The 24,594-nt window shown below is 34.5% G+C and overlaps 1 protein-coding gene across 2 annotated transcripts in view; it reads right to left on the bottom strand.

Annotated features, from left to right (window-relative positions):
• Nucleotides 1–1,747: 1,747 nt before the first annotated feature.
• Nucleotides 1,748–24,594, bottom strand: part of Epha3 (EPH receptor A3) — a 314,096-nt gene continuing 291,249 nt past the window's right edge. For both annotated transcript variants that reach the window (XM_031364209.1, XM_031364208.1), the window contains exons 14-17: nucleotides 24,062–24,211; nucleotides 22,258–22,451; nucleotides 11,059–11,214; nucleotides 1,748–4,459 (exon numbers count right to left, since the gene is read on the bottom strand). In XM_031364209.1, coding sequence (XP_031220069.1) covers nucleotides 4,354–4,459; nucleotides 11,059–11,214; nucleotides 22,258–22,451; nucleotides 24,062–24,211 — 606 coding nt within the window. In that variant the 3' untranslated portion in view covers nucleotides 1,748–4,353. The remainder of the gene's footprint in view (nucleotides 4,460–11,058; nucleotides 11,215–22,257; nucleotides 22,452–24,061; nucleotides 24,212–24,594) is intronic.

Raw genomic sequence — 24,594 nt, forward strand, 5'->3', positions numbered from 1 at the left:
AAGATCAAGAGCGTAACACACAACAAATGAGGAACCCACATTCTCTGTGGGTGGGATTACTAAAAAATCTTGTGTGGAATGCTCAAAAATCTAAAAATGAAACTACCATATGATTCAACTCTACCAGCCTTATGGATACACCCCAAACACTTGAAAATCTACTCCACAGATATTTGCTTGGGTGTGCTCAGTGTTCTTTACTCCTAATAGCCAGGAAATGGAAACAATCCAAATGTCCCTCAAGTATGAGTAGATAATGAAATTTGGTACATTTACAGTATATAGTTTTATTCAGTCAGTAAGGAAAATAATATAAAAATTTCAGGTAAATAAATGGAACTAGAAAAGTTCATATTGCAGGAGATATTCCAGACCCAGAGAGTTAACTGTTATTATATTCTCTTTCATTGACAATTCCTAGCTCCAAGCCAATAGATGTTAAGTATATAACGTATAATGAATAACTTGTATCTTCTAAGAATAAATTGCCTAGAAGTTTGGTGATACAAATCAATAGCACAATGCATCATCCCTGTACTTGGGAAGCTGAGGTAGGAGTATGGTAAATTTCAGGCTTAACTAGTCCTCATAACAAGTTCACAGACAAAAAAAAAACAAAAACAAAAACAAAACAAGCAAACAAAAAAAACTTTCCCCATAATAATATTGAATAACATTTACAGAACAAATGGCCATTTTCTTTTTCCCTGCCTGCAATTTAGTCAACTTATCTGTTACAATGTTTCTCTACTCCACTCAACATGTTGACTTGACATTTCTCATTCAATGCAAAAATCACATCTAATTTGTTTTGTGATCTCTTCCTAATTACTTCTGCCTCTATAGGTTTCTCAGTTTAATTTGTTTCTCTTTGACTTAAAAACTTTTCATTTTCATGTAAATAAGTTTCATTAAGTGGACTACAGTGGTAAAGAGTTTATTTTTGCTCAAGTATCAGACATGCCCTTGCATGTAGCTTGCAATTTAGTTAGTTGGCTTTTATTTTTATTCCACATATCAACTATTAGCCTGGCTTCCTTCATACACTTCCCTTTGTAGAGGAGCTAACCTGAAATATCTAACTTCTCTAGAGAGTATGGTTTATTTATTACCCCATCACTACATCCAGAACAAACACAGGTCTGAGTATTTTCCAATCTGAGTAATATATTCTCCTAGCCAGTGTAATCTAAGGCAAAGCTTTAGGGTCTCTGTTCAGATAATTAAGGAGCAATGATAATTTCACAGGAATCATACGATGGCCTTATATTAATACTAGCTAGAGTAGTATTTTTCACTTATATAAACATATAGCTTCAGATTTACTTAATGGGTAGAAATGTGTGCGAAGGGAAGAAGACACAATGAAAGGCTTACAGCTGACCATATGACTTGATCTTTGGTTCCACCTCTGCCAAATATGTTGACTGAGGTGACAGCATATGAGTTTTACACTTCCCTTTAAATGTGCATGTTTGAGTGTGTGTGTGTGTGTGTGTGTGTGTGTGAATTAGATGCATTAGTTCAAGAGAACTAATATTATATTTATTCTTTATGAAGATTGGAATTATTGATGAAGCTCCTCGACTTACTGGCAATTAGATTGGAACATTAAATAGTTTTGTTACATAATAAAGAGGACAATGAAACCAAAAGCACATTCTTAATGACATAAATGTTTTCTGAATCTCTGTATAGATTCACATATGCTTCACATATAAATAAAACATCAAAGACCACTTTCATATTCCGATCTGTAAAAATATTTTCATTATGTTTATTATAAAAATATAAATGTTCCCACTAGAAATCATTTTACATTAGTAAGAGGCCATCTACATTGTGCAACATAAACTAAATGAACCATGTTTTAAAAATGCAAGTTTAAAGTAAACACATACTGCCAATCATCATATTTATACATGGCTTGAGAGATACTTAGTACAGCCTAGACTGGGTGTGTTGCGAGAAATAAATAATATCTATAAATCAAATTTAAGATACAAATCATGTAATATGGTACATAACATGGCAAGGGAGTGGTAGCCTTATTGATATGGGAAGGCAATGTAGTTCCTGTACAAAGAGATGGCCATAAGCATTCTAGTACCTCTACTCCCAGTCCAGAATCGTACATTGTTATGTTTACATATGTACAGGGAAGGGGTTATGCAAAGGAAATTAATAAATGGTGAGATAGAAAAATACTGACAAATGAAGAGCAATATACTGTTTAAACCACCTCTACTTTCAAACAAAAAACTCTCAGCCAAAATAAATGCAACAAATTTGATGATTTTTAATATCTACTTATTTTGAAATTCATTTTTGTTGAGGGTGTTCAGAATATTACTTAAGCGAGTGAATGCTGTTCTAGGTGAATTGGTTCAGATGCCAGATTTGAATTTTGACCTAGTATTCCAAATTGTAAATTACTTGGTTAGAGTCTTTTCTAGCTGCTTTCAGGAGATATAAAATTAAATATTAGTTTCATCAGCTCATTTCCAAATATTCATGCTCTTATAAGTTCAATACAAATTCAAGTCATATGATTTAGTTATAAGGAGTATTGCCAAAATTTGGGAAACAATTTCACATGTGACAGAATTCACCTAAGCTCTAGTATACTAAACCTAGAACAGATTATATTTGGAAATTTGCCTCTATGATTGGAAGCTGGATTTATTTCATGTCCCATTTTGCATAAAGACATATTTCATGCAGCATCTCTTGAACTATTTTATTCTGTGACACATGCATTCCTTGGTCCTATGGAATGGTACTATCAGCAATAAAATCCAGAATCTAAAAATTTGCTTCAGCATGTATCGTCACCCGGATGTCTGTTAGGCATATCGTTCTTAATATTAAAGAACATGCTTATAATTGGCCTTTAGAGAACAACAAGTCATCTCCATAATGAGGCATCTCATTTCTCCATTGTCTGAGGATGTGGATTTATTGGTTAGATGAGTTGGTATTTCAAAAATGTTATGTTTAATAATATGTTTAGAAGTTCAAGGCTTCTAATCATGCACCTAACTCACAATAGGTACATTGAAATGGAAGACTCAAAGATAGTTATACCTGATACTGATGATGAAAGTATGCAATTAATTGACCTACACCCCAGTGATATAGATGAGTAGCCTAGTTATCATCATTCTCTATATGATTAAGCAATGATATTAAAAGACTTTTCAAAACAAGCAATTTTTCTTTCTTCTTCTTCTTCTTTTTTTGGCTCATGCATTTGCCTATAGGCTGCTGTCAGTTACTGTAACCATTGAACCTCATTTTGATCTTTCCAGTTTGCAAATCTAAGGAGTTCTATAACAAGCTTCTTTCGTGAATGAAAGGAGTTGATGTCCTCTAAGCACCAGAGTAGGAAAGGTATGACATCTTGGATAAAACCTATTACATACAGAGCAGTATATTACACTAAATTAGGAGCATACATTTACTGATAAATGAAGAGACAAAAATGTATGGGATATTCAGACTGTGAATGATTTGGTGAATATTAATAGGGAAAGAATTTCATTTTGTTGGTACATATAAGTGGATTGTTCAACAGTTTTAGAAAAGAATACATCATTCTCTGGGTCTAGTTAAACATGTTTCTTACTGCTGACAATTTGCAATAGCATTTGGCACTTGGCTGTAACAAAACCCAAATTAAATCATCAAGGCATAAATATAAAGCAATTAAAAAATCCAAAAGAAAATAAATATGCACTTCCCCCCAAATTAAGACAAGATTTTACATGGAATACTTAAGGAAGGTAACAATTAAAAATGTATAGTATTTAAAACAACTACAAACATCATCTCTATATGCTTCAAACAGATAAAGAGAATACTAAAGTGATAAGGTAGTAAATATGGCCGGATAGTTTGAGGTATAAATGCCTCTATTTTGCTTGCTTTTAAAGAAACAAAATACCTGTTACAGGTTTTTTTTTTTCTGTGTATAAAAATATCACAAGTCTTTTCCTCTGTGGCCATCCGCAACAAAGCCATCAGGCCATTTTTCTTGTTTACTTGGTTCCTTTCTGTGATAGTTAATGATCAATGGCCCTGGCCCTACACTAGTTCTTCCACTTTGTACTGAAGAATTTTAATTAACCCCATCAATTAACATTTAAAAAGCAATTACAAAACAAAATGCACCCACCCACCCATCTGTAAAATGATAGGGGAAAATAAAGAGATTTTCAATTCCATTTTAAGGCATTTGGACTTATAACTGAGTGTCTTATTAGACTTGGAGCATTCAGCAGTATCTCCATCATTTCCATCTGTCTGCAGGCTGCTGCTGCTTCTTCCCATTTCTCACATCCTTCCAGTACTTTACACTGGAACTGGCCCATTCTTAGATTGGGTTTCTAGAGCTTTAATGGTGCTGACAATCTTCTTCTGTGGTCCAACCACAGTAACACCAACCTTTTTCATGTCACTGTAAAACACAAGAGAAAATAAACTGGTGAGACTCATGGTGTTCTGAGTAGTGTAGGAAGAGGAAATTTTTAATGTTCAAATAAACAAGTATATAATTATATACCCCATGTTTGATATCTGACTTCTAATTTTCTGATGATGATCTGTTTTTATATTTAGGATATTCAATTCCTATATTGTATAGGAATATATATGTTGTAGTGGGAAAAATATGCTTCTCACAGTTTTGTAAACCCAAAACTTAACATTGTCTTTATTTAAAATTATGGATTTAAGAGATATAATTGGGGCAGGGATTGAAGAAATAGAGAAGCAGAGTACTAGGCAATGATGGGTGATATATATAGTGTGTGCTTCTTGACAAGAGACAGAAAAGCATACAGAGTGACATAGCAATGATGAAAATATACAAAGGGCATCAGGGATTGAGCTATGTTGTCATTCAAAACCCATGATGTACCAGAAGCTACAAGAAGCAAGACTCTGTTTAATAGAGATTCCTTAGCAAGTTTATCAATGTCTTGATTTCTCATCTTTCCTCCAAAACTTGAGAGAATACACTCTGTTATTGAAGCTGACAACTGTGTGGAACTATGTGATAGCAGACAAACTAAATTTTTTCTTAGCTTAACTGATTACAGATAATAACACGGTTTATTAAATCTTGTGATATTCCCTTGAATCAGATCTACCTCAGGGGTTACTTTGACTGAAGGTATTTAAAAGTCTGAGGTAATAATCAATTGTTTTCTTGTACTCAGATGTTATGACATAGAAGACTTCTACTTTGTTTCTCTTGGGACACCTTCCCTGGGGCCATACAGATACTATATTACGTCTGACGATGCTGAGACCATGTGTGAGCATATTCGTCCTCTGTATACTCCTTGCTATGAGAAGGAAGATATTGAAAGGAAAACACTGTTGACTCCTTTGATAAAAGCTCTTTCTTTATCATCTGAATGTTTCAGTCAATACCAGTTCAAGAGTACTGTGCTTTGACCCTCCTAAGTTCTTCCCAAATTCATGACCCACAGCACTGGTTGTTGATGCCTTAGCATTTATTTTTGACCAGTCATTCATAAATGGAAGAAGGTATATCTTTATTAAATGTAAAGTAGTTTAAGCTTAGAAATTAGTCATGAATATAAGTAGTGAAAGAAAATAGCTTCATTTTAAATAAAAAATAGCTAAATATGTGTATTTTAAGAATTGCTTGTTTTGAAAATAATGTTCTGATATGTATATGGCCCTAGTCCCCACTCAAATATTACCTTCTATTGAGAGCTTCCTGCTTATTTTTCATTTCTTACCTCATTTTTTACTATTATTCTCAATTATGCCTGCTTTTCTTTCTGATTTATTTTCTTCATTGTATTGCCTCTCCTTGTCTTTCAACCAGGTAAATTTGATACAGACAGGGATTTGACACTTGTGAACAGACTGTACCCCTTGGCAGTGGGTACTTTTTACTAGAGACTCTATATTTACTACAGAAAGAAACACACACGTCTTTATCCCCAGCACCTATGAGGAAGAGGCAGATGGAACTCAATAACTTCAAGCAAAACTGATGTACATAGTGGGTTCCAGGACAGTCAGGGTTACATATAGAGACCTTGTATTGAAGAAGAAGCAGGATGAAGGAAGAAGAAGAGTAGGAAAAGAGGAGGAGGAGCAGCAGGAGGAGGATTGCTAAGACTCTGGAAAATAGATCTAGAATTGTCTTTAGTTTTAATACTGAAGAATACATTTTATTTCATACAACATAAACAAACCATCCTTTTCGGGTTTTCCCTGTTTTTTTTTTTTTTTTTTTTTTTTTAAATCATCTTTGTCTTCTCTGAACCACCCTGCCATGTCCAGACTCTCTTACTACTAACTGCCGAAGTTATCCTCGGATCATTTTGATTATCCTATCTAGTCTAAAAGAGAAGCAGAATCATTGAAGACTAAAGAGTTGCTCTCAATTGGGATAAGAGGCTGGTATATTATCTACATCTCAAACACAAAGGGATGAGTACAACCACATGGGAAATGTCATTGAAACACGCAGGATACTGACCTGTAACAATTACTCTGTTAGGCAATCAATGCCCACATTTAAACTCCTTCTGTCTCCACAGTTTCTGTTGCTCTTAGCATCCCTATGCTGTCTTTTCTTACTAGGACTTCTCTATATCAAGCCTACATTGTAAAATCATATTTTAATAATGCCTGATAAAAGTGTTTTCTTAGATTCATGTGAAAATTTGGGGACTTCAGTACCATACATTTTTAGCAAAATCCCTAAATTTCATGAAATTAATTAAAATGCATTTCAGGAGGAAACTCTCCTGACCTTTTCTTAGGGCTTGATTGAGCAGTAAAACAGAAAGAAATTCTATATCTCATTGAGGTATCAGTCAATTCTAAGACAATAGTGTTATATAGTCAAGTGGGTTTTTTTTTTGAATTGAGTCTGGATGTCAGAAGACAAATAGGAGTTGGAGAAATCAAGTTTAAAACATAAGAACATGGAGGCACAAGGAAATTTAACAAAATCAAGATAAGGGTCTGACATTATTTCAATTGAAAATGTTGTCTGCTTATTTTTAGAGATATCTCAGTAAATTAAAGTCAATGTGTGTGTGTGTTTATGTGTGTGTGTGTGTGTGTGTGTGTGTGTGTGTGAGAGAGAGAGAGAGAGAGAGAGAGAGAGAGAGAGAGAGAGAGAGAGAGAGAGAGAGAGAGAGAGAGAGAGAGCATGTGCTTCTTGGTATTGCTTTTATGTGAATGTTAAGATGGGAACTGAGGTTTTGGCTTTGTGCTTGTGTTACATTACTTGATGGATAAAGTCAAATCCTTGGTCTGGTAAGAAATTTCTTCTTTCTTTCTTCCTTCTTTTCATTCATTCTTTCTTTCTTTCTCTTTTTTTTTAACTTTTCAACTCTATAATAATACAAACCAGAGGCATGCATAAGGCACAGAATATGGTGACTTAGAAAGATTATTAAGAAAATAGATGTTGGTCCTACATTGTTCATAAACTGTGGACAAAAACACAGGGAGTGGGGAAAATATTTAAAGGAGTAGAGGACATCAACATCTAATACTATCTGTAGCAAATGAATGAGAATGGCTCTCTTAAGCTCAAACATTTGAATCCTTAGGTCCCACTTGGTAAAAAAGTTTGAGAAAGATTAAGAAGTGTAGCTTTGTTGAAGAGGTGTGTCAATGGGGTAAGCTTTGATGTTTTAAAACTCCAGGTCATATCCAGTTAGCTTGCTCTCTCTTGCCTCCAATTTTCAGGTCAGTTGTATGGTCTCAGCTATTGCTCCAGCAGCATGTGTGCCTGCTACTATGCTGCCTGCCATCATGGTCATGGACTAACCTTCTGAAATTGTGTAAGTAATCTCCTAAATAAATGCTTTCTTTTATAATTTTTTTTTAGGTCATGGCATCTTTTCACAGCAATAGAACAGATACTAAGAAGGATAGACCATACAGAGACTGTCCTTCCTGGGGATCCAACTCATTTACAGTTACCAAACCCAGACACTATGGTAGATGCCAAGAAGTGCATGCAGAAAGGAGCCTGAAAAGGCTGTTTCCTGAAAGTCCCTGTCAGAGTCTTACAAATACAGAGGTAGAGGCTCACAGCCAATCATTGGACTGACTGTGGGGTCTCCAATAGAGGAGTCAGAGAAATGACTGAAGGAGTTGAAGGGGGTTTGTAACCACATAGGGAGAACAACAGTATCAACCAACCAGACCCCCCCACAGCTCCCAGGGACTAAGCCATCAAAAAAGGAGTATATATGGCTCCACCTGCATATGTAGCAGAGGATGGCCTTGTTATGCATCAATAGGAAGAGAGTCCTTGATCCTATGAAGGCTCAATAGATGCCCCACGGTAGGGGAATTGAGGGCAGAGATGTGGATTTGGGTAGGTGGGTGGAGGAACACTCTCATAGAAGCAGGAGGAGGGAGGATCTGATGGGAGGGGTTCTGGGAGCGGGGAAATGAGGAAAGGGGATAACATTTGAAATGTAAATAAAGAAAATATCCAATAAATACAAAAAAAGATACTCTCAGAGTATGAAGAACAAACCAAAAGGAATGAAGGCTCTCAAAAAAGATGAGGTTGCCTGCTAAATGCATATTTACAGGTTACTCAAATATAAGTTGTGAAAGTGAAAGAAAATATTCTACCAGCCAAAGAGTTTATTGGTTCACTACTGTAATGTTGACACAAATAATCACTAATTTTTAATTAGAAGACTCTTTGGCTTACCTATTTTGAACAAAGAGCTTTCTTAATCTATTCACAGCTTCTAAAGACTGACTGTATTTATATTACAATGTAGTAGTTAATCTTATTAAAACTGTTCTAGCTCTTATATTTCATTTTAGTATGTCATTATGCATTATGAAAAATAAACATTTGCATAATTTTGCCTTTAAAAAACTGACAATTCGGTGGATACATTCAACGATGTGGTTATTCCTTGTCATGCTTCTATGCTCTAAAGCAGGTGTTTTGTATATCATAACACTAAATGTTTATGTTACTAAAATAAGAATGTATAAAAATGTTCAAAGGAAAAAAAAATGAGTGCTCAACTGTATCCTGTAACTGAGTCTGATCAAAACTACCAGCACAGAAATTCAACGTACTGTTGATTGGATAAGAAATCCATTCAGTAAACATAGCATTCCACTTTAAACAGGACTGTCTGTATGTTTTTAGATGACTAAACCAAGTTTACTTTCTGAGAACAAGTTATCCTCTCCAATAGCAATAAAGATGTTCACAGGTCCTTTTGTGATCTTAAACGTTTCTGATCACAACACTGATAATATCAATTATACAAATTATTTGTTGTGTACGTATGCACGCATTAATTAAACTCTATAGTTCTCTATCGTGCGGCTCCCCACAATGAAATTGTTGAAAAGACTGTCAGGGTAACATTCAAAGCCTTTATAAGTGCTGTAACTTTTAAATACCTCAGTCACAGAGGGTAAGACTTAAATGAACTTGAAATGACAAACAGTTACATTCAACATAGGGAAGATGAAAGAGAGAAAGACTGACAAGTAATTTGGTCAACTTGGGGCATATCTGCCCAACACAAACATCTTTCTTTAAGACAGTCTGAAATCTTACACTTGGATGAAGGCCTCTAGAATAAAGAGGGTGATCTCTTGCCCTAGTTCCTTTGAACAGAATTGATAAGTAAGGGCAGGCTTGTGGCTATTAAGGTTCTAATGTCCAAATGGAAATTAATTATTTCTTATATCTCTATTAGTTAAGAGAACTGCAACATGCTCAGTTGTGGGATAGAAGAAACAACAGAGTTCAAGAGCTTATGTGTGCATGCATCTGTGTGTGTGTGTGTGTGTGTGTGTGTGTGTGTGTATGTGTGTGTGTGTGTGTGCATGCATCTGTGTGTGTGTGTGTGATATTAGAGAAATATTTTTATATATTGATGTTGTTTAGAACATGAGAAAGAGACACAGTTATAGCACCATGTGAAGTAAATTGAACATCATTTACAGAGATATGAAGAGCATGACCACCTGTTCTTTGCTTCCCAATTTCAAATCACCACACCTTGAGGGTAAGTAAAGAGTTATTATTTTCACTGGGATCATATTTCTTATGATTTGTTTCTTATATTGCTTTTCATTTTTAGGGTTTTACGTAGGCCATGCTTGTCTCACACTGTCTATGTAGATAAAGATTGTGAACTTCTGACCCCTTGTCTCCTTTCTAAGTGCTAGTATTAAATGTATGTACCTTCACAACCATTTTATATGGTTGTGGAGACTAAATCTATTCTACCAACTGAACTATATATATGGTTCTTACTTGACTCCCAATAAAATCCCTTTCTTATAATCAAAGAGTTTCTCAAATAAGAAGATTCTTCTTGGAATAATTCCTAAGAAACAAGGTGTGGTCTATTTGGTCAAGACTAACAACACAGAGCATATTATATCTTCCCCAACTGTGAGCCTTTTAAAGAAAACAAAAAGTATTGTTTAAAACTTATTGGTAACTTCACTTTTCTGCATGCTTTTAATTCAGAGAGTAAACACTTTAATAATATATGATGATAGAGTTTAACTAGATGATAGATATCCAGCAATTGTGAAATTGCTTTTGGATTTTGACATTTTTCTCTCTCTAGTAGATGATTTATCCACTGCTCAATTTCCAATTTTGACAGATCTGAAACTTTTGTAAAAAACATAATAATAATAGGAAATCACATATCTAAGAATACACACTAGTTAATATTTTCTACTAGAGATTTGTATTTCTACATCTAGCCAGGATATCCAGCTATATAGGAAGTCCTTATCTTGCAGGGACTTCTTTTCATGAGAAGGAAGATAGCTCAATAAATATCAATGTGCATGTGGTTGACAGGACTCCCAGGCTGTGTTCTGTTGTTACAGTGGACATTACTTTGACAAGTAAAGCCGATATTATAACCCATGAATCTTAAACAGGTATAACCAGATATCTGTAAGCCATTAATGGCCCACGAATATGATCAGAAGGATGTTCACAGCCCTCTGCTTTCTTCCCAGTATGCCTCTTACTCTGTGGAGATCTTGGCGATGGTATCACAGGAGCTGTACTCGACGCCTGTGAAGATTTCCTTACAGTGTGCTGTCCTCATGCCGTTAAGCCAATCACCGGTTGCGGGGAAGGTAGCGATATCGGCATTGCTTTGGTCCAGAAGAAGGTTTGATGGCCTGCAAGAAAAGAAAACCACCAAAGCGTAGACATTAGGAGTGATTGGCGTGGCTAAGTGTCAAAATTTGACACCTCCATCAGTGGGAACCTCCAGACTGCATGTGGAGTTCTGAGGAACTGTGATGCCACGAAGTTGTCATCTGTTCAAGCTGGCTCCTTAGTAGGAGATGCTAATCATCTTGCTAAAGTGATCTCTTTTTCTGCTCTTTCCTGCTTTTTAAACCGTCAAAATGTTGTCATCAAAACAGATAAAAGTATCAATATATCTCTTTCTAATTGAACCTTTTAATTCATTAGCAAAGTAGTATGATTTAGATACAGTTATAGCAGGTATGACATGGTAAATTCTTAGGAATTCTGTTTCCACACTAAACCATTTCCAAATGGATGGTTGTTTATAGAAAGTGCATAGCTTTGCTGGGTAAAGAATTATTTGAAATACAAGGCACACTGACAGCCAGATTTGAAGCCAGCACAATTTTTATAACACTACCAATGTCATTTAAAAAGTAAAAATTTAAAAAGTATGAAAAATAACAGATGGATAATAATATATAAAATTGTTCTGTATTGAACAACACCAAACAGCTCTTACACACACATTTGTGTGCATGTGTATATACATATATTCAGAGAGATACATAGAGGTAGAATGGTATTTGTATTGTCAACATTTATCAGCATTAATTAAAAAAACATTTAGGGTTGGTTTATGGAGTCTATATATATGTGTAGGAATGAATGTAAGCCAGATTTGTTGAAGCAAAGGTACAAAAATAAAATGAAGGAATCAGAGAAACTCTATTTCAATCCCCGAAGATTCAAAGGAAGCAAAATATGCGTAAACTGTCTTAGGGTGTGGGTGCTTTTGTTTGGTTGGTTTTCCTCCAGTCTCCCTTCAGCTTTCAGGGACTCCTTTCTTTAACTATCCTCTGATACTTCTATTTTTTCCCAATCAGAGAACTTAAAAACAAAGAGATTACAAAGGCCTTATTTGTGGATTAAATTTAAAACTTACGAACAATTATATTGTTCCAGGCCCTATGCTAATCACAGAACTCAGACATCAAGACTTACAACATCAGTTAGGCACAGATGGTGTATAATTTATAATAGACACAGAAGTCAACACTAACAGAAATTTAGTGTTTTTCCCTGGGTCAAAAGAGACAGAGGAGAGATTTAAATACAGCCCATAGTAGAGCTAATGTTCTTTTCTGCTATGCTACACCATTATTTACACCATAAATAATTTAAAGAATTATTTAAATCAGATTTGTTTGCATCTTTGTTTTTCTTAATGTACATGTGATTGCAGGGTGTTGCATGACCTCTGATCTATACATGTTGTGAAGGGTGAGGGAGAAATCCTGTGTATATCATATACTACCTATGTGGTCTGGAGGGTTTTCTGTTTTCCTCATCTGTAAAATGGGATTTATGTGATGGAAGTAAGATACATAGCTGACAGATACATGCATAGGTACATTCAGAACAATGCTGCCTCAGAATTGTAGAGGTTTGCGATTAGTCTGACATAAATTGCATACTTTATGAATCTTGTTTATGTATTTAAAACTTGAAAAACCAAACAGTTCATTAATTTCAAGTTTTGTGAAATGGTTGGATTGGCACAATATTGTTAATTACCATGTCGAGGGGCTATAAGTTTAGGCATGGGTGGTATTATGTATACGAGGGTGCAAGAGCCCTATAAACTGGCTGTTACTAGAAGTCTTATTAGAATAGTCAATAACTTTTGCAAGCTCATTATGAGGTCCCAAACAACCCTTGTAAATGGATGTGCCTCATGTTGTTGCTGTTCTCATTATTAGAGAAAATGTTGTTTGCACTAAAACTATATCTATCATAGTATAACTTTTATAATTGTGTGTATGCCTTTTGAAATTTTTACCTCATCAGAGATATTGTTCAAAATCTTTCATATTTTTTTGAGGTTGGCATTTGATTTAATCTTTATCTCTTAAGATTTAAGTGTATTTTAACAACCTCTAAGGTAAAAGGTGTTCAGTGTAGAGCATGTTCCTAGCTTCCTAGCTTCATGTCATATCATGAAATATCCATTATTGTCATTTTTAAACCTTTAAAATTTTATACTTTTAAAAACACTGATTTAAATTAAATATATAATTTGAAGTGTTAAAATTCAACATTTAGAAGTGTGGGAAATCAACTTGGGGATCCAGAGGACTTCATGATAAATTAAGAATATTTAGCATGCTTCATTATTTCTGAAGTAAATTTACTATCATTGATTATAGTGAAATTGTATTAAGTAACTGAAAGCCTTCACACATTCAGATGCTCTAGAATTCTACACTGTCTCATGTATGAACGGATTCACTGGTTATCCTGTAGGCCATGTGAGAAACATTCTTGTGAATAAAAAAATAACTTTGAGGAAAATTTATAAATGTGTGAACTCTGCATCTCAAATGCACTTTTATTAGGAAGTTTCATTTACCATTGATGGTCCCCTTAACATACAAAACTACAAAAAGTTCCTTAACATACAAGAAATATGCAAAGTATAAAGTTTAAATTTTTATTTTCTCTCTGTCTCTGTCTCTCTGTCTCTCTCTCTCTCTCTCATTCTCTTCCCCCCCCCATGTGTGTGTGTGAACACAACATGTTGAAGATGCCTGTGCCACAATGCACATATGGACATCAGAGAACAGCAGCATAGGATAATTTGTCTCCATCCATCTTTATGTGGGTAGTGGTGATCAAACTCAGTTCTCCAGTCCTGGCACCAAGTTCCTTTACCTGCTGAACCATCTCAGTCTTCCAGAAATAGAGATTTCAGGAAAGAATTTCAGAGCTTGCCTTAGATCTAGGTATTATTACTTAGAACACATGAAAGAAACTTATAAATGGATATACAATTTTATTATTATTTATGTGGACATATTAAGATAATCTGATTAAAACTTCCAAATGTAAAACTAAATGTAAGGGAAAAATGATAATATTACATTTCGTTTTGCCTTTATTCTTGTCTTTAGAAAGTGTAGCTGAACAATGTTTTTTTGTTTTTTTGTTTTTGTTTTTGGACAAGTCATCTTTCTCACATATAAAATGCACAGAAAAGCATTAAATCAAATATGAGAAAGCTTTTTAAAAAAATGAAGTGAGGCTGAGATACAAGACAATGAGATATAAAAGTCCCCTTGGATGTGAGGAATAGAAAAGTACCTGCAGTTATGATCATACACAGACCAGACAGTTTCCATGTCTCCAGTAGCTCTTGCACAGAATCCATGTCGACTCATAGTTTCATGAATAGTAATACTTTTTTATTAATGGGTTTGTGGGTATGAAGAATCAAACCCCAGGCCATTTATTCAGGATATTTATGAAGTGTGTCTAATAGCAAAGTGGGAAACATTTTCTTTTCAGCTGAGGAAGGTTTGTACTTTTAAACTCAGCACTTTGGACAGACTCAAGAAGAAGTTGGGGAAAATGAGTGTAAACAAATTGAAATAGAACAGGACAGGACATGTGGATTAGGGATTAGAGTGACCCCAGCTGAGTTTTTCTTTTTATGACTTGGATCAAAGTACAACCAAGACCAAAAAGGAAGGAAGAGAAGGAAGAGGAGGAGGAGGAGGAGGGAGAGGAGGAGGAGGAAGAGGAAGAGGAGAAGAGGGAAGAGAAGGGGGAAAAGGAAGAAAAAAGAAAAAAAGAAAGAAAGAAGGAAAGAAAGAAAGAAAAAAGGAACCAAATTTTGATACCAGTGACCTCAGAATAACCAGTCCTGCAAAGTATCATTTTTCCACTTCCAGGATTTCTCTAGGGATTTCAAATAAAAATTGGTTCCTTTCCTCCTCAGAGAGGACATCTGGAGAGTTTATCAATGGATAGGAATTTGTCTCTCACTGTGAAGAGCCTGTGATGTCTCTTCATGCGCACCAAGGGAATCTGGCTTTCTGAGCAGCTGCAGGCAGGAGGGATTTTTTAGACCCAGCCCCAGACACAGGGTCTGAAGGGGAAATTTATAGGCCGGGTGATGTGCACTGTGAGCTCACACTTTTACTAGACAAATTAGATAGGTTTCAATCCATGCAGCTGTAAACGATGTCCTATGGAGTTCCACCTGATCTTTTACAGCTTTTCATAAATCAGTGCCTACTGGCCACAGACCGCAGTCATTAAAAAGAAATCATGGAAATTACATGTTTGCTCAGGGGAAGCAAAAAATAACTTTCCTCCCCTGCTTGCTCCCTCCTTGTATTTGGTTTGTGAATTATTCTTTTATGGGCTTTCATACCCTTGTGTTAAAGAGGTACACATATTTTTCTTCCCATCAACTCTTATTTTAGCTGCCAGGGCTTACAGACCAATTAGCACCAGGTAGTAGAGAACAAATGTTAGCTAACAACTGCCAAGCCCAAGAATATCTCCTAATAGTCAGCTCATGTCAATAACTGTCCTAAATTCATTAGGATTGATTAATAACTTAATTCTTCTCTGGATTCTGCTTTACAAATGGCATTATTTTCATAACTCAAAATTATAAATGATATATATTTCTTGAAGCAATGAGTAGGTATCATGGCCTCTAGGAGGGGCCACCGATATTATAGATGCATGCTGCAATTTTTTTTTTTAAATTTTATTTATTGGGAATAGGTTTGGGTCATGTTACATCATTCCTTAAAGCAAAAGTACTAATCTAATTTTCCTTTATTGTTTTCAGTTCCTTTTAGAGTTTGGTGTTTAAGTTTCAGTTTGATGCCTAGTCACTATATTCAAGAAGGAATGTTATATTTGTTAATTTATTTGAATGTGGATCAGTACTAACCTCGATCTTTTTATCTCTAAAATTAAAAGTCCATATACTATTAAATATATTAACTTTCCATTGACAATGAAAATAACTCTATTTGTATTCATTCAAAATTATATGTAAAACTAAGTATTTTTTTGTTTCCCTATGGGAAACTTCTAAAGAAATGAAATGTTGAGGTGAAGAAAGCCCCTGTGCTCTTTAAAGCTTTTATCTTTCACTCTTATGAGAAACATTAGCAGTTGTAGGCTCTTTGTCCACTTTGATCCTTCCCTACAGTAAAATTAGTTACCTTGGTTTTAAGATTCTTAACAAGGAGAAGAAATCACCTGGGTATCTGGCATATTTGTTTCCCTGTAAAGTGTTCTTTATAATATTTGTCAGAGAGCAAAACCATCCTGTCACTTCAGAATTTGAGGTCAAAGTCATTTTGTGGAATATGGCAGAATTGTTTTTTTGGTTGTCGACTTTATTCTGAAGTACAAAGTATTTGGCAAAAAATCAGCTACTCTGAAAAATACTGTTTTATGTACTCAGATATAAGAAGTATTTTAAAATAGCATTGGTTTATGGCCATTAACAGGGAAATGAGGAGTAGTTTGTTTTAGCTCGTATTTCTGCTGTAAATTCATTAACATGATCCTCCCATAGTGATAAATGCATTGTAAGGCAATCTCTACAATGATTTCAATTAACTCCACATGAGTTGGTCTTCAGTACCTCATTAAATATATATTAATTAGAATATTTCAGCCTTTTTGCCACAGAATTAGTTACATTCACTTTGCAACTTCAGCCTAATTATTTTAATACATCTTAAAATTCTTAATGTCAATGATTTGGATTCCATGGGTCAATTATAATATTAACAAAAATGTACTTTTTAGGGCTCGGAAGATGACTCAGTAGATAAACCATTCACAGTAGTTCTCAATCTCTGTAGGTTGCAACCTAGTTGAGGTTAAATGACCCTTTCACAGGGATTGCATATCAGATATTCACATTACAATACATAACAGTAGTATAATTACAGTTATGAAGTAGAAATAAAAATAATTTTATGGTTGGTGGTCAGTGCAACATGAGAAACTGTTGTTTTTTTTTTTCAATTAGATATTTTCTTTATTTACATTTCAAATGATATCGCCTATCCTTGTTTCCCCTCCCCCACCCTAAAAAAATAAGAAAAAGGACTAGGCAGGTAAGAACCACTGAGATCCTGTATACAAAAATGACAGATGGATATGATGACCTCGAACACCCATCCCTGTCCTCTTGCAATGATCCTACACAGTATTTTCATCAATACCATTTTAAGAAAGATATCTTTAAATCTTAACTTTTAACTTTATTTTTTGTTGTTGTTTTAAATGCATGTTGATCTTAAGCAGGTCTCATCTCAAGCAGGCTTCCAGAAGGGCTTGAGATATGTCTGAATCTTAAAGAGAAGGGCTCCATGCTTCCCTACCATACATGTACATTGTAATTATGTTTTTCTTCTAAATTTCTCAATGGCATCTCTACAATTTCTGTACTCACTACCTAGGTATCAATAGAAGACCTCCTGTGATTTCCGATTTGTCAATCTAAAATAGTTCTTTTACAACCCTTCCTAATGCTTCAACCCAGGTCCCCATGTTGTAGTGACCTTCAACACTAAAAATATTTTGTTGCTACTTCATTACTGTAATTTTGCTACTGTTATGAATTATAGTGTAAATATTTAATATGCAGGATATTTGATATGTGACTCCCAAAGTGGTCTAGACCCACAGGTTGAGAACCAATGCTCTAAATAACTTGAACCAAAATAGTTCTAGGAAAATAACCCAGCAGCCATACATCCCTGAAGTCCAATTTATTTTGCTCCCTCAGTTTTTTGCTCCCCTGGTTTTATGAGTCTTACCATTTCACTTATCACAATGGTTTGCCCACTATGAAACAATCCTTTGTTCTATACTTTATTGTAGCTAGTGAGCTTTTCCCAAAGCTCTCCTCTAGGGACTTTTCTTTTTGGGTGGAAGTGACAACAGAGTGTTATGGTCCTGGATACTCAAGGATGTTTATGTCTCTTTTCTTTGTAATATTGACTTTTTTTGAGTGGATACATAGCTCCCATGTAAGAAGCCTAAAATTTCCCCAGGTGCCACAAAACAAAGGAATATTCAACAGAAACCTTAGACCATTTCAGTGAGATTCTTGACACTTGTAGAATTTAACTTAGTTACTTTGCAAATTCTAACTGCAGAATTTAGAGATTTCAACACGATATTTGGACACCATAGCAATATAGAAGTCTGAATATTATAGATTTGCAAGTTGGAATTAGGATAGCTTACTGTCAATCTATCAGAACCACGTAGTCCCTCCAAAGAATCTCATGGTAATCCAAAATATGAGCACTTGGCTAGAAATCAACTTTTGTTAGGAAAATGAAAAAGGGATGCATTGGTGATAAATACCACAGTCAATAAATTTGAAATTTTTCTACTAAACATACAATCATGGCTACTATCCTGTGCCTATATAAAGAGTACTCTAAACAAGGCTTAGCTTTCATGTTCCCCTCCATTCCATCATGGACTTTCAGCTTCTTACAACACTCAGTTTCACTGCACAGTGAATGCTCATTTGCCTGTCAAGGAGCGTTCGATGCTAACAGCCTTCCAAATGTAAAACCCAAAAGTACTTGTCAATATGTTCCATCACTCTACACATTTCATTTGCTACCAGGTGCTATACTATTTATATTTCTGTATCCTAACTTAAGCCTTGTTTGGTAGACACTGAAATTGTTTCCTATGTCCTTATTTTGACTTTGTTTATTTCTAGTCTTTCTAAAGTACGGCTGCCACCAAACAATCGCATGCCTTTTTCACAGGGATGGAAATTCATCTTTCTATACATAATATTATCACTCAAAATAATTTCTTAGAGTCCTTATTCATAATTTTTATACTTATTTTTTAAATCCTATATTACAGTAGAACTGTTATATGCCATGAAATTGAACTCATCCACTACGGTTTTGTGTGGTTTGTTTATCTCTACAGAATTACTCTGTCTATAAAGTTTAATGCTGTCAGTTGTTTATAAAATTTTATATACAATACAAATGAATTTCTTATGTCTAACTTTTAGAGAATTACAATACTAAAATTAAAGCCACATCCCTTCATGACTCCTGAATAGCTTGTCATTTTCCCTCAGTATGTACATATTATATGAGGAATGTAGAGTTTCTGAACATCTTTTTCTCCATACTCAATTGTAAGCTGGGAGTGGAGATAGCATATGCTATGTATATAATTACCATGGGATTTAGTATAATGTTACATGAACTTGCTCTTTAACTAAGATTGTATAGTCCCAGATAGTGGTACTGCCAGCACACTAAGACAATGCATGTCTTTTCCCACTTGCTCTATGTATAAGGAAATAAATCAGTTGCTTGAAATGAAGTATACCATAAAATTTAATACAACTTCTCTTCTTACTACTCCATGTGATATTGAAAGAGAGCTTGGTCCTGGAGAATCCTGGCCATCTACTTTATATGGACCCTGAGCAACATGATCACAAAACCTCCCATAGTGCTGCCCAAAATATCCCCAATACATAATCATTTTAAGAATATTCAATCAACAATATTTTAAGGACACTTCTTAAAAATTAAAGGAGGAAATGAGTCAATTTGCTTTGAAAAAATAACATAATGACTGTCAATCTGTGCAAAATTTCATTTAAGGAAAAAAAAATAATTGAATTCCTTAAGTAACAATAAGGTCATTGATAATGAATGACTTGTATGGCCTGGTCTCCTAAGATAAATGCCTTTATAACAATAAATAAGTATACATTTCCCCAACTTTATATTTAATAAACTAAAGCCAATGACACTTTATATTAAAAAAATCCACGTTTTCCCAGAATTAAATGTTTTGTGATTAAATCTTTAGAAATTATTCAGCTAGTTAATGCTATAGTAGAAAAATGTCACATACAGAAAAAAATTCAGTTTAAAATGTCTTTTAAACGTTGGATACTTGTGTGTATGCTGACCTTCTGTGATCTGATGTAAGGCTATTTTCATCCACAAAATTGAGGTTAAATACTCTAGATCCTATAGCATAATTTAGTTTCATATTGATAAGATCATCCAGTGGAAGGTTTAAATACCTTCGTATGAGAAAAGAGAGTTGAAAAGTTGTTTTCCCTGCTATAGTTACTACTGAGCAAAGATCAAAAGAAATGGCTTCAAGGTGTAAAATGAGGACCATATGCCCTGCCCAGGACAGGTCTATGATCCAGCCAGTTGTTAAACTGTCAGGTGGGCTTCCACAGAGTCTGCGTTATCTCTCTGCCTGTAAAGTTTGGAACAGAGATGAATCTTTATAGAATAAGTTATGGTAAATTCTGTCTAAAGATAGTCAATAAATTCTATTGTAATGACTCCTAAATATTTTATGAAACTAATAAGCCATTATTCTCATTTAATACTATTAAAAACTTAATTTATATGTACCTTTTTAAAAAAGTAAATTATACAAATATTGATCATGTATGCTCATTATACCTAATTCAAAAGGATTAAAGAGTGTACTATAAGACCTGAACTCTAAAACACATATAAGAAAATATAAATTAAATCATCACTACATCGGTCTTGGAAATAGCTTTTGGATATGGACACCAAAGCAAACTGAAAGCAAGTATTAGTACAACAAACTATAAAGTTCTATACAGCAAGAAAATCATTAATAGATATGAAAAGAAGAAGTCACAGAATGGAAATTGTTACAGACAATTCATCCATAAAGCCTGTCCATGCACTCAGCAGTAAATTATTCTTTACAGCTTATAAGAAAGTCATACAGCTCACAAGGAAACAACAAACACCTCACAAATAATAAACACAGACAAAAGACTTATACAGATGTCTCATCTAGAGAGAACTGAAAAAGTTATGATTGACATGTCAAAACGTTCACCTATCATTGAGACATACAAGTCAAAACTAATATAAGATCTCCTTACATTGAGTAGGATGGGTATAACTAAAAATGCGATAGATATTAAAGGCTTTTGAAGAGGTGGATAAAAATATATTGTTTGGGTATGCAAATTCATGTAAGATAAAATTTCTTTAAATTTTAAAAGTGGAGTTAAGATGTTGCCAAGTACTCCAAATTTTGAGTGAATACCCAAATCAGGTAAAATACCAAAAATGGCAATAATATATGATTAAAAGTATATATCATACATGTCCTTATTATCTGTCTATATAATAGATATAAGTTATAGAAAGAAAGAAAGAAGAGAATTTACCCTGAGTTAGAGTTCAGGAAAATTGGAAAAGAGTCTTCAAAAGAAACATACTTTCATTAATAAGATTAAAAAAAAGCAGTGTAGACTTAATGCACATCATGATGATTGCAAATAAAACAGATTATATACTAATGATGTCAGCCTAGAAAGTAAAATGCATCATTGTAGAGTTAATTACTGATATGAAAGTTAAATATATAACATAGCGAAGCCTTATTTAGTTTAATCATGCTAACCATTTTACAATACATGTGTTTACAGATTTTGAATGTGCTAATTATCTACCTATCTATCTATCTATCTATCTATCTATCTATCTATCTATCTTCATTTCCCCTTTGGCCTTATTTTTTAAATGCTGTAATTTGTGCCTCACCAGCTGCCTGATCTTCTTTCATCTTCTTTTGTATGATTTTGTATGTGTATGTGTGCTTTTGTGTGTGTGTGTGCATGTATGCACGTGTGTGCACACATATGTGTGTATTTTAAGGGTCTCCTGTAACTCAAGGTGTCTTGATCTCACTATTTGTCTGAGAATGTCCTTGGATTCCTCCACCTCAGGAATGCTGAAATTTACAGGCATGCACCATCGGACTGGGCTCAACTATTGGAAGATCTCTCTAAACAAATAAATCACCCACTCCCTTTCCTTAAACAATGAGGAATAAAATAAGCTATGTGTCCAGCTTTCCTATTTTCCAGACATAAACTTAGAAGATAAGGACATTTCTAGCCAAGAATCATATTAATATATTCATTATTATTCTTTTGTGACGTGAGAATTCTTTCCCAAGTTAAGCAAAGACAAGCAAACGTAGTTTCTCCAGTTCTGAGAACACAGATCAAGAGGGAGCAGGAGACACACATTGGGAAGGGAGGGCAGCATGCAAATCCAATGTGTCACCTTGCAGCCGCGCTGGTGATGATCTTCAGACTGCCTGGATTCCGGATGAGCTTGTCCAGAATGCTGACGATCTGCTCGAACTTGGGTCTGCTGTTCCTGTCTTTCTGCCAGCAGTCCAACATCAACTGATACAAGGCAGCTGGGCAATCCATAGGAGGTGGCAGGCGATAGCCCTCATCCACGGCCTTAATTACCTATGAGAGAAGCAGTGTTTCCGGGAAAGAAGGCATGAGACTCATTGGACTTTTTCATTGATCCTGATTGGAATTATTTTAAATATTGTTTGAAATTGACCAAGAAAATACATAACAAATTATACATGTCTGAAAATATTACATAAAGGTTAAGTGAGAGAATATAATGTGTGTTTATCTTTTACAAACCAAGGTAAAAGTAAAGGTTCTACAGGCAAGGGAAATTTATTGCTATTAAAAAATGAATATTTTGAGCAGAACAGTGGTGGCATAGGCCTTTAATTCCAGCCGTTTGGAGACAGAGGCAGATGGATCTCTGTGAGGCCAGCCTGGTCTCCTGGGCTACACAAAGAATCCTTGTTGCAAAAGACCAAAAAGATTATTTTACTAAAAAGATATTTATAAAAATCTTGTATTGATTCATGTAAAAGAAATTGGGATGCATATTTCAGTCATACCACAGTTGAAAACTTTTTGAACCACAGAAATTATCTTTGGTAAACTCCTATGGGCAGTGCATCATTGTTTTAAAACACATGGAGCAGTAATTTTAGTGTAAATCAGAAACATCTGGAAGAGTTTTTAATATACAGAGTACATTCCTCTTATTGACTGAGGTTCTGAATTATCCACCTGGGTAAAAAATCCTAGAATTTTTATCCCTAACAAGTTCCTCATCCATGCTAAAGTTTATAGCCCAGGTACTATGATTATAGATGCTTTGATAAAACACGAGTTTGGAGAAATTATGTGGAAAACTTAGTGTCATTGTCCTACCTTTATTATATCTAAAGACATTAAGTTCATGTAAGGAAATACAAAAATATCTATATATCAAAACATAGTAGAAGCAATCTCAAAAATTATGACTTGGAATTGACCTGCCATCATCTCAGATTGCCTTCTTTTATGTAGGGTTCTTGCTTAAAATCTCTGGTAAGCAAAAGGAATACACTAATCCCATGTGCTAATAAAACCTTTTTACTAATAATAGCAACATGTAATAAATGCAAACATAATTATTTAAAAACACATACTATAGTTATAACAGAATGTTAAACATTGTTTCCTCAAGCCTGACCCTTTATTTATTTTTGTGATTAATGTCATGTGGAAGCTTTGTACATGATTAGAGACAACATTGTAGAGATTATTAAATTTTGTCTTTGGGAAATATGAAAATTAATTAAGAAAAATACTGGAACAGTTGTAAAATTATAGTCAAGAAAGGATGCCAAGCATCCTCTTATTAATGTTTAATACAAATCAGTTTTTGGGAGAAATACTTAAATATTCCATGATGCATACATGCACATACACACACACACACACACACACACACACACACCCCCCACATTATTTCATTGCATTCTTGTTTGAAAATATTACTTTTGTTACATTTTAAAATCTCTGCCTGAGGGAAATAAGTAAAGCTGCAAAAACAACTCAATTAATAACCTTGCAAAGTGTGGAAATAACTTTATTCATCTACGTATTCAGCTCCGATGTCACCAAGTAGGTGCCACCTGGCTTCATTATGCTTCACTTCCTTGCACAGCTTGAAGCTTTAATCTCAACTCATAATTCATAAACTAAAAACACACACTTACATCCTGATTGGACATCTCCCAGTATGGCCTTTCTCCATAAGACATCACTTCCCAGAGAACAATCCCATAACTCCATACATCACTGGCTGATGTGAACTTGCGATAGGCAATTGCTTCCGGTGATGTCCACCTTATTGGTATCTTTCCTCCCTTTAAATATAAAAACCACATGCAATGAGTAAGTACATAATATACTCTGAAATCAAACAATTTTTCAGGGTGTCTCCTCTGAAGGAGAAGATAGGATTCTGTTAAAAATCTCAATGTTCAATTTTTCACACTTAAGTTGTATTTAATCAATTATTTACTTAACTGAATCTTTTTCTTTGACAATTTCATACATAGCTAAAATGAACTCTGGTTATTGGAACCTGCTACTTTCTCACATCTTCTTCCCAATCCTACTGACCTTCCTTCTCCCTATAATACCTTTTCAAACATCCATACCCCTTTTCTTTGGAGATTCTTTGAGTTTAGCAAAGATGATATTTGTGATCTGAGTTTGGAATTATGCATGGAAGCCTGGTGGCAAC

The sequence above is a fragment of the Mastomys coucha genome, unplaced genomic scaffold, assembly GCF_008632895.1.
Source record: "Mastomys coucha isolate ucsf_1 unplaced genomic scaffold, UCSF_Mcou_1 pScaffold12, whole genome shotgun sequence".
NCBI lineage: Eukaryota > Metazoa > Chordata > Mammalia > Rodentia > Muridae > Mastomys > Mastomys coucha.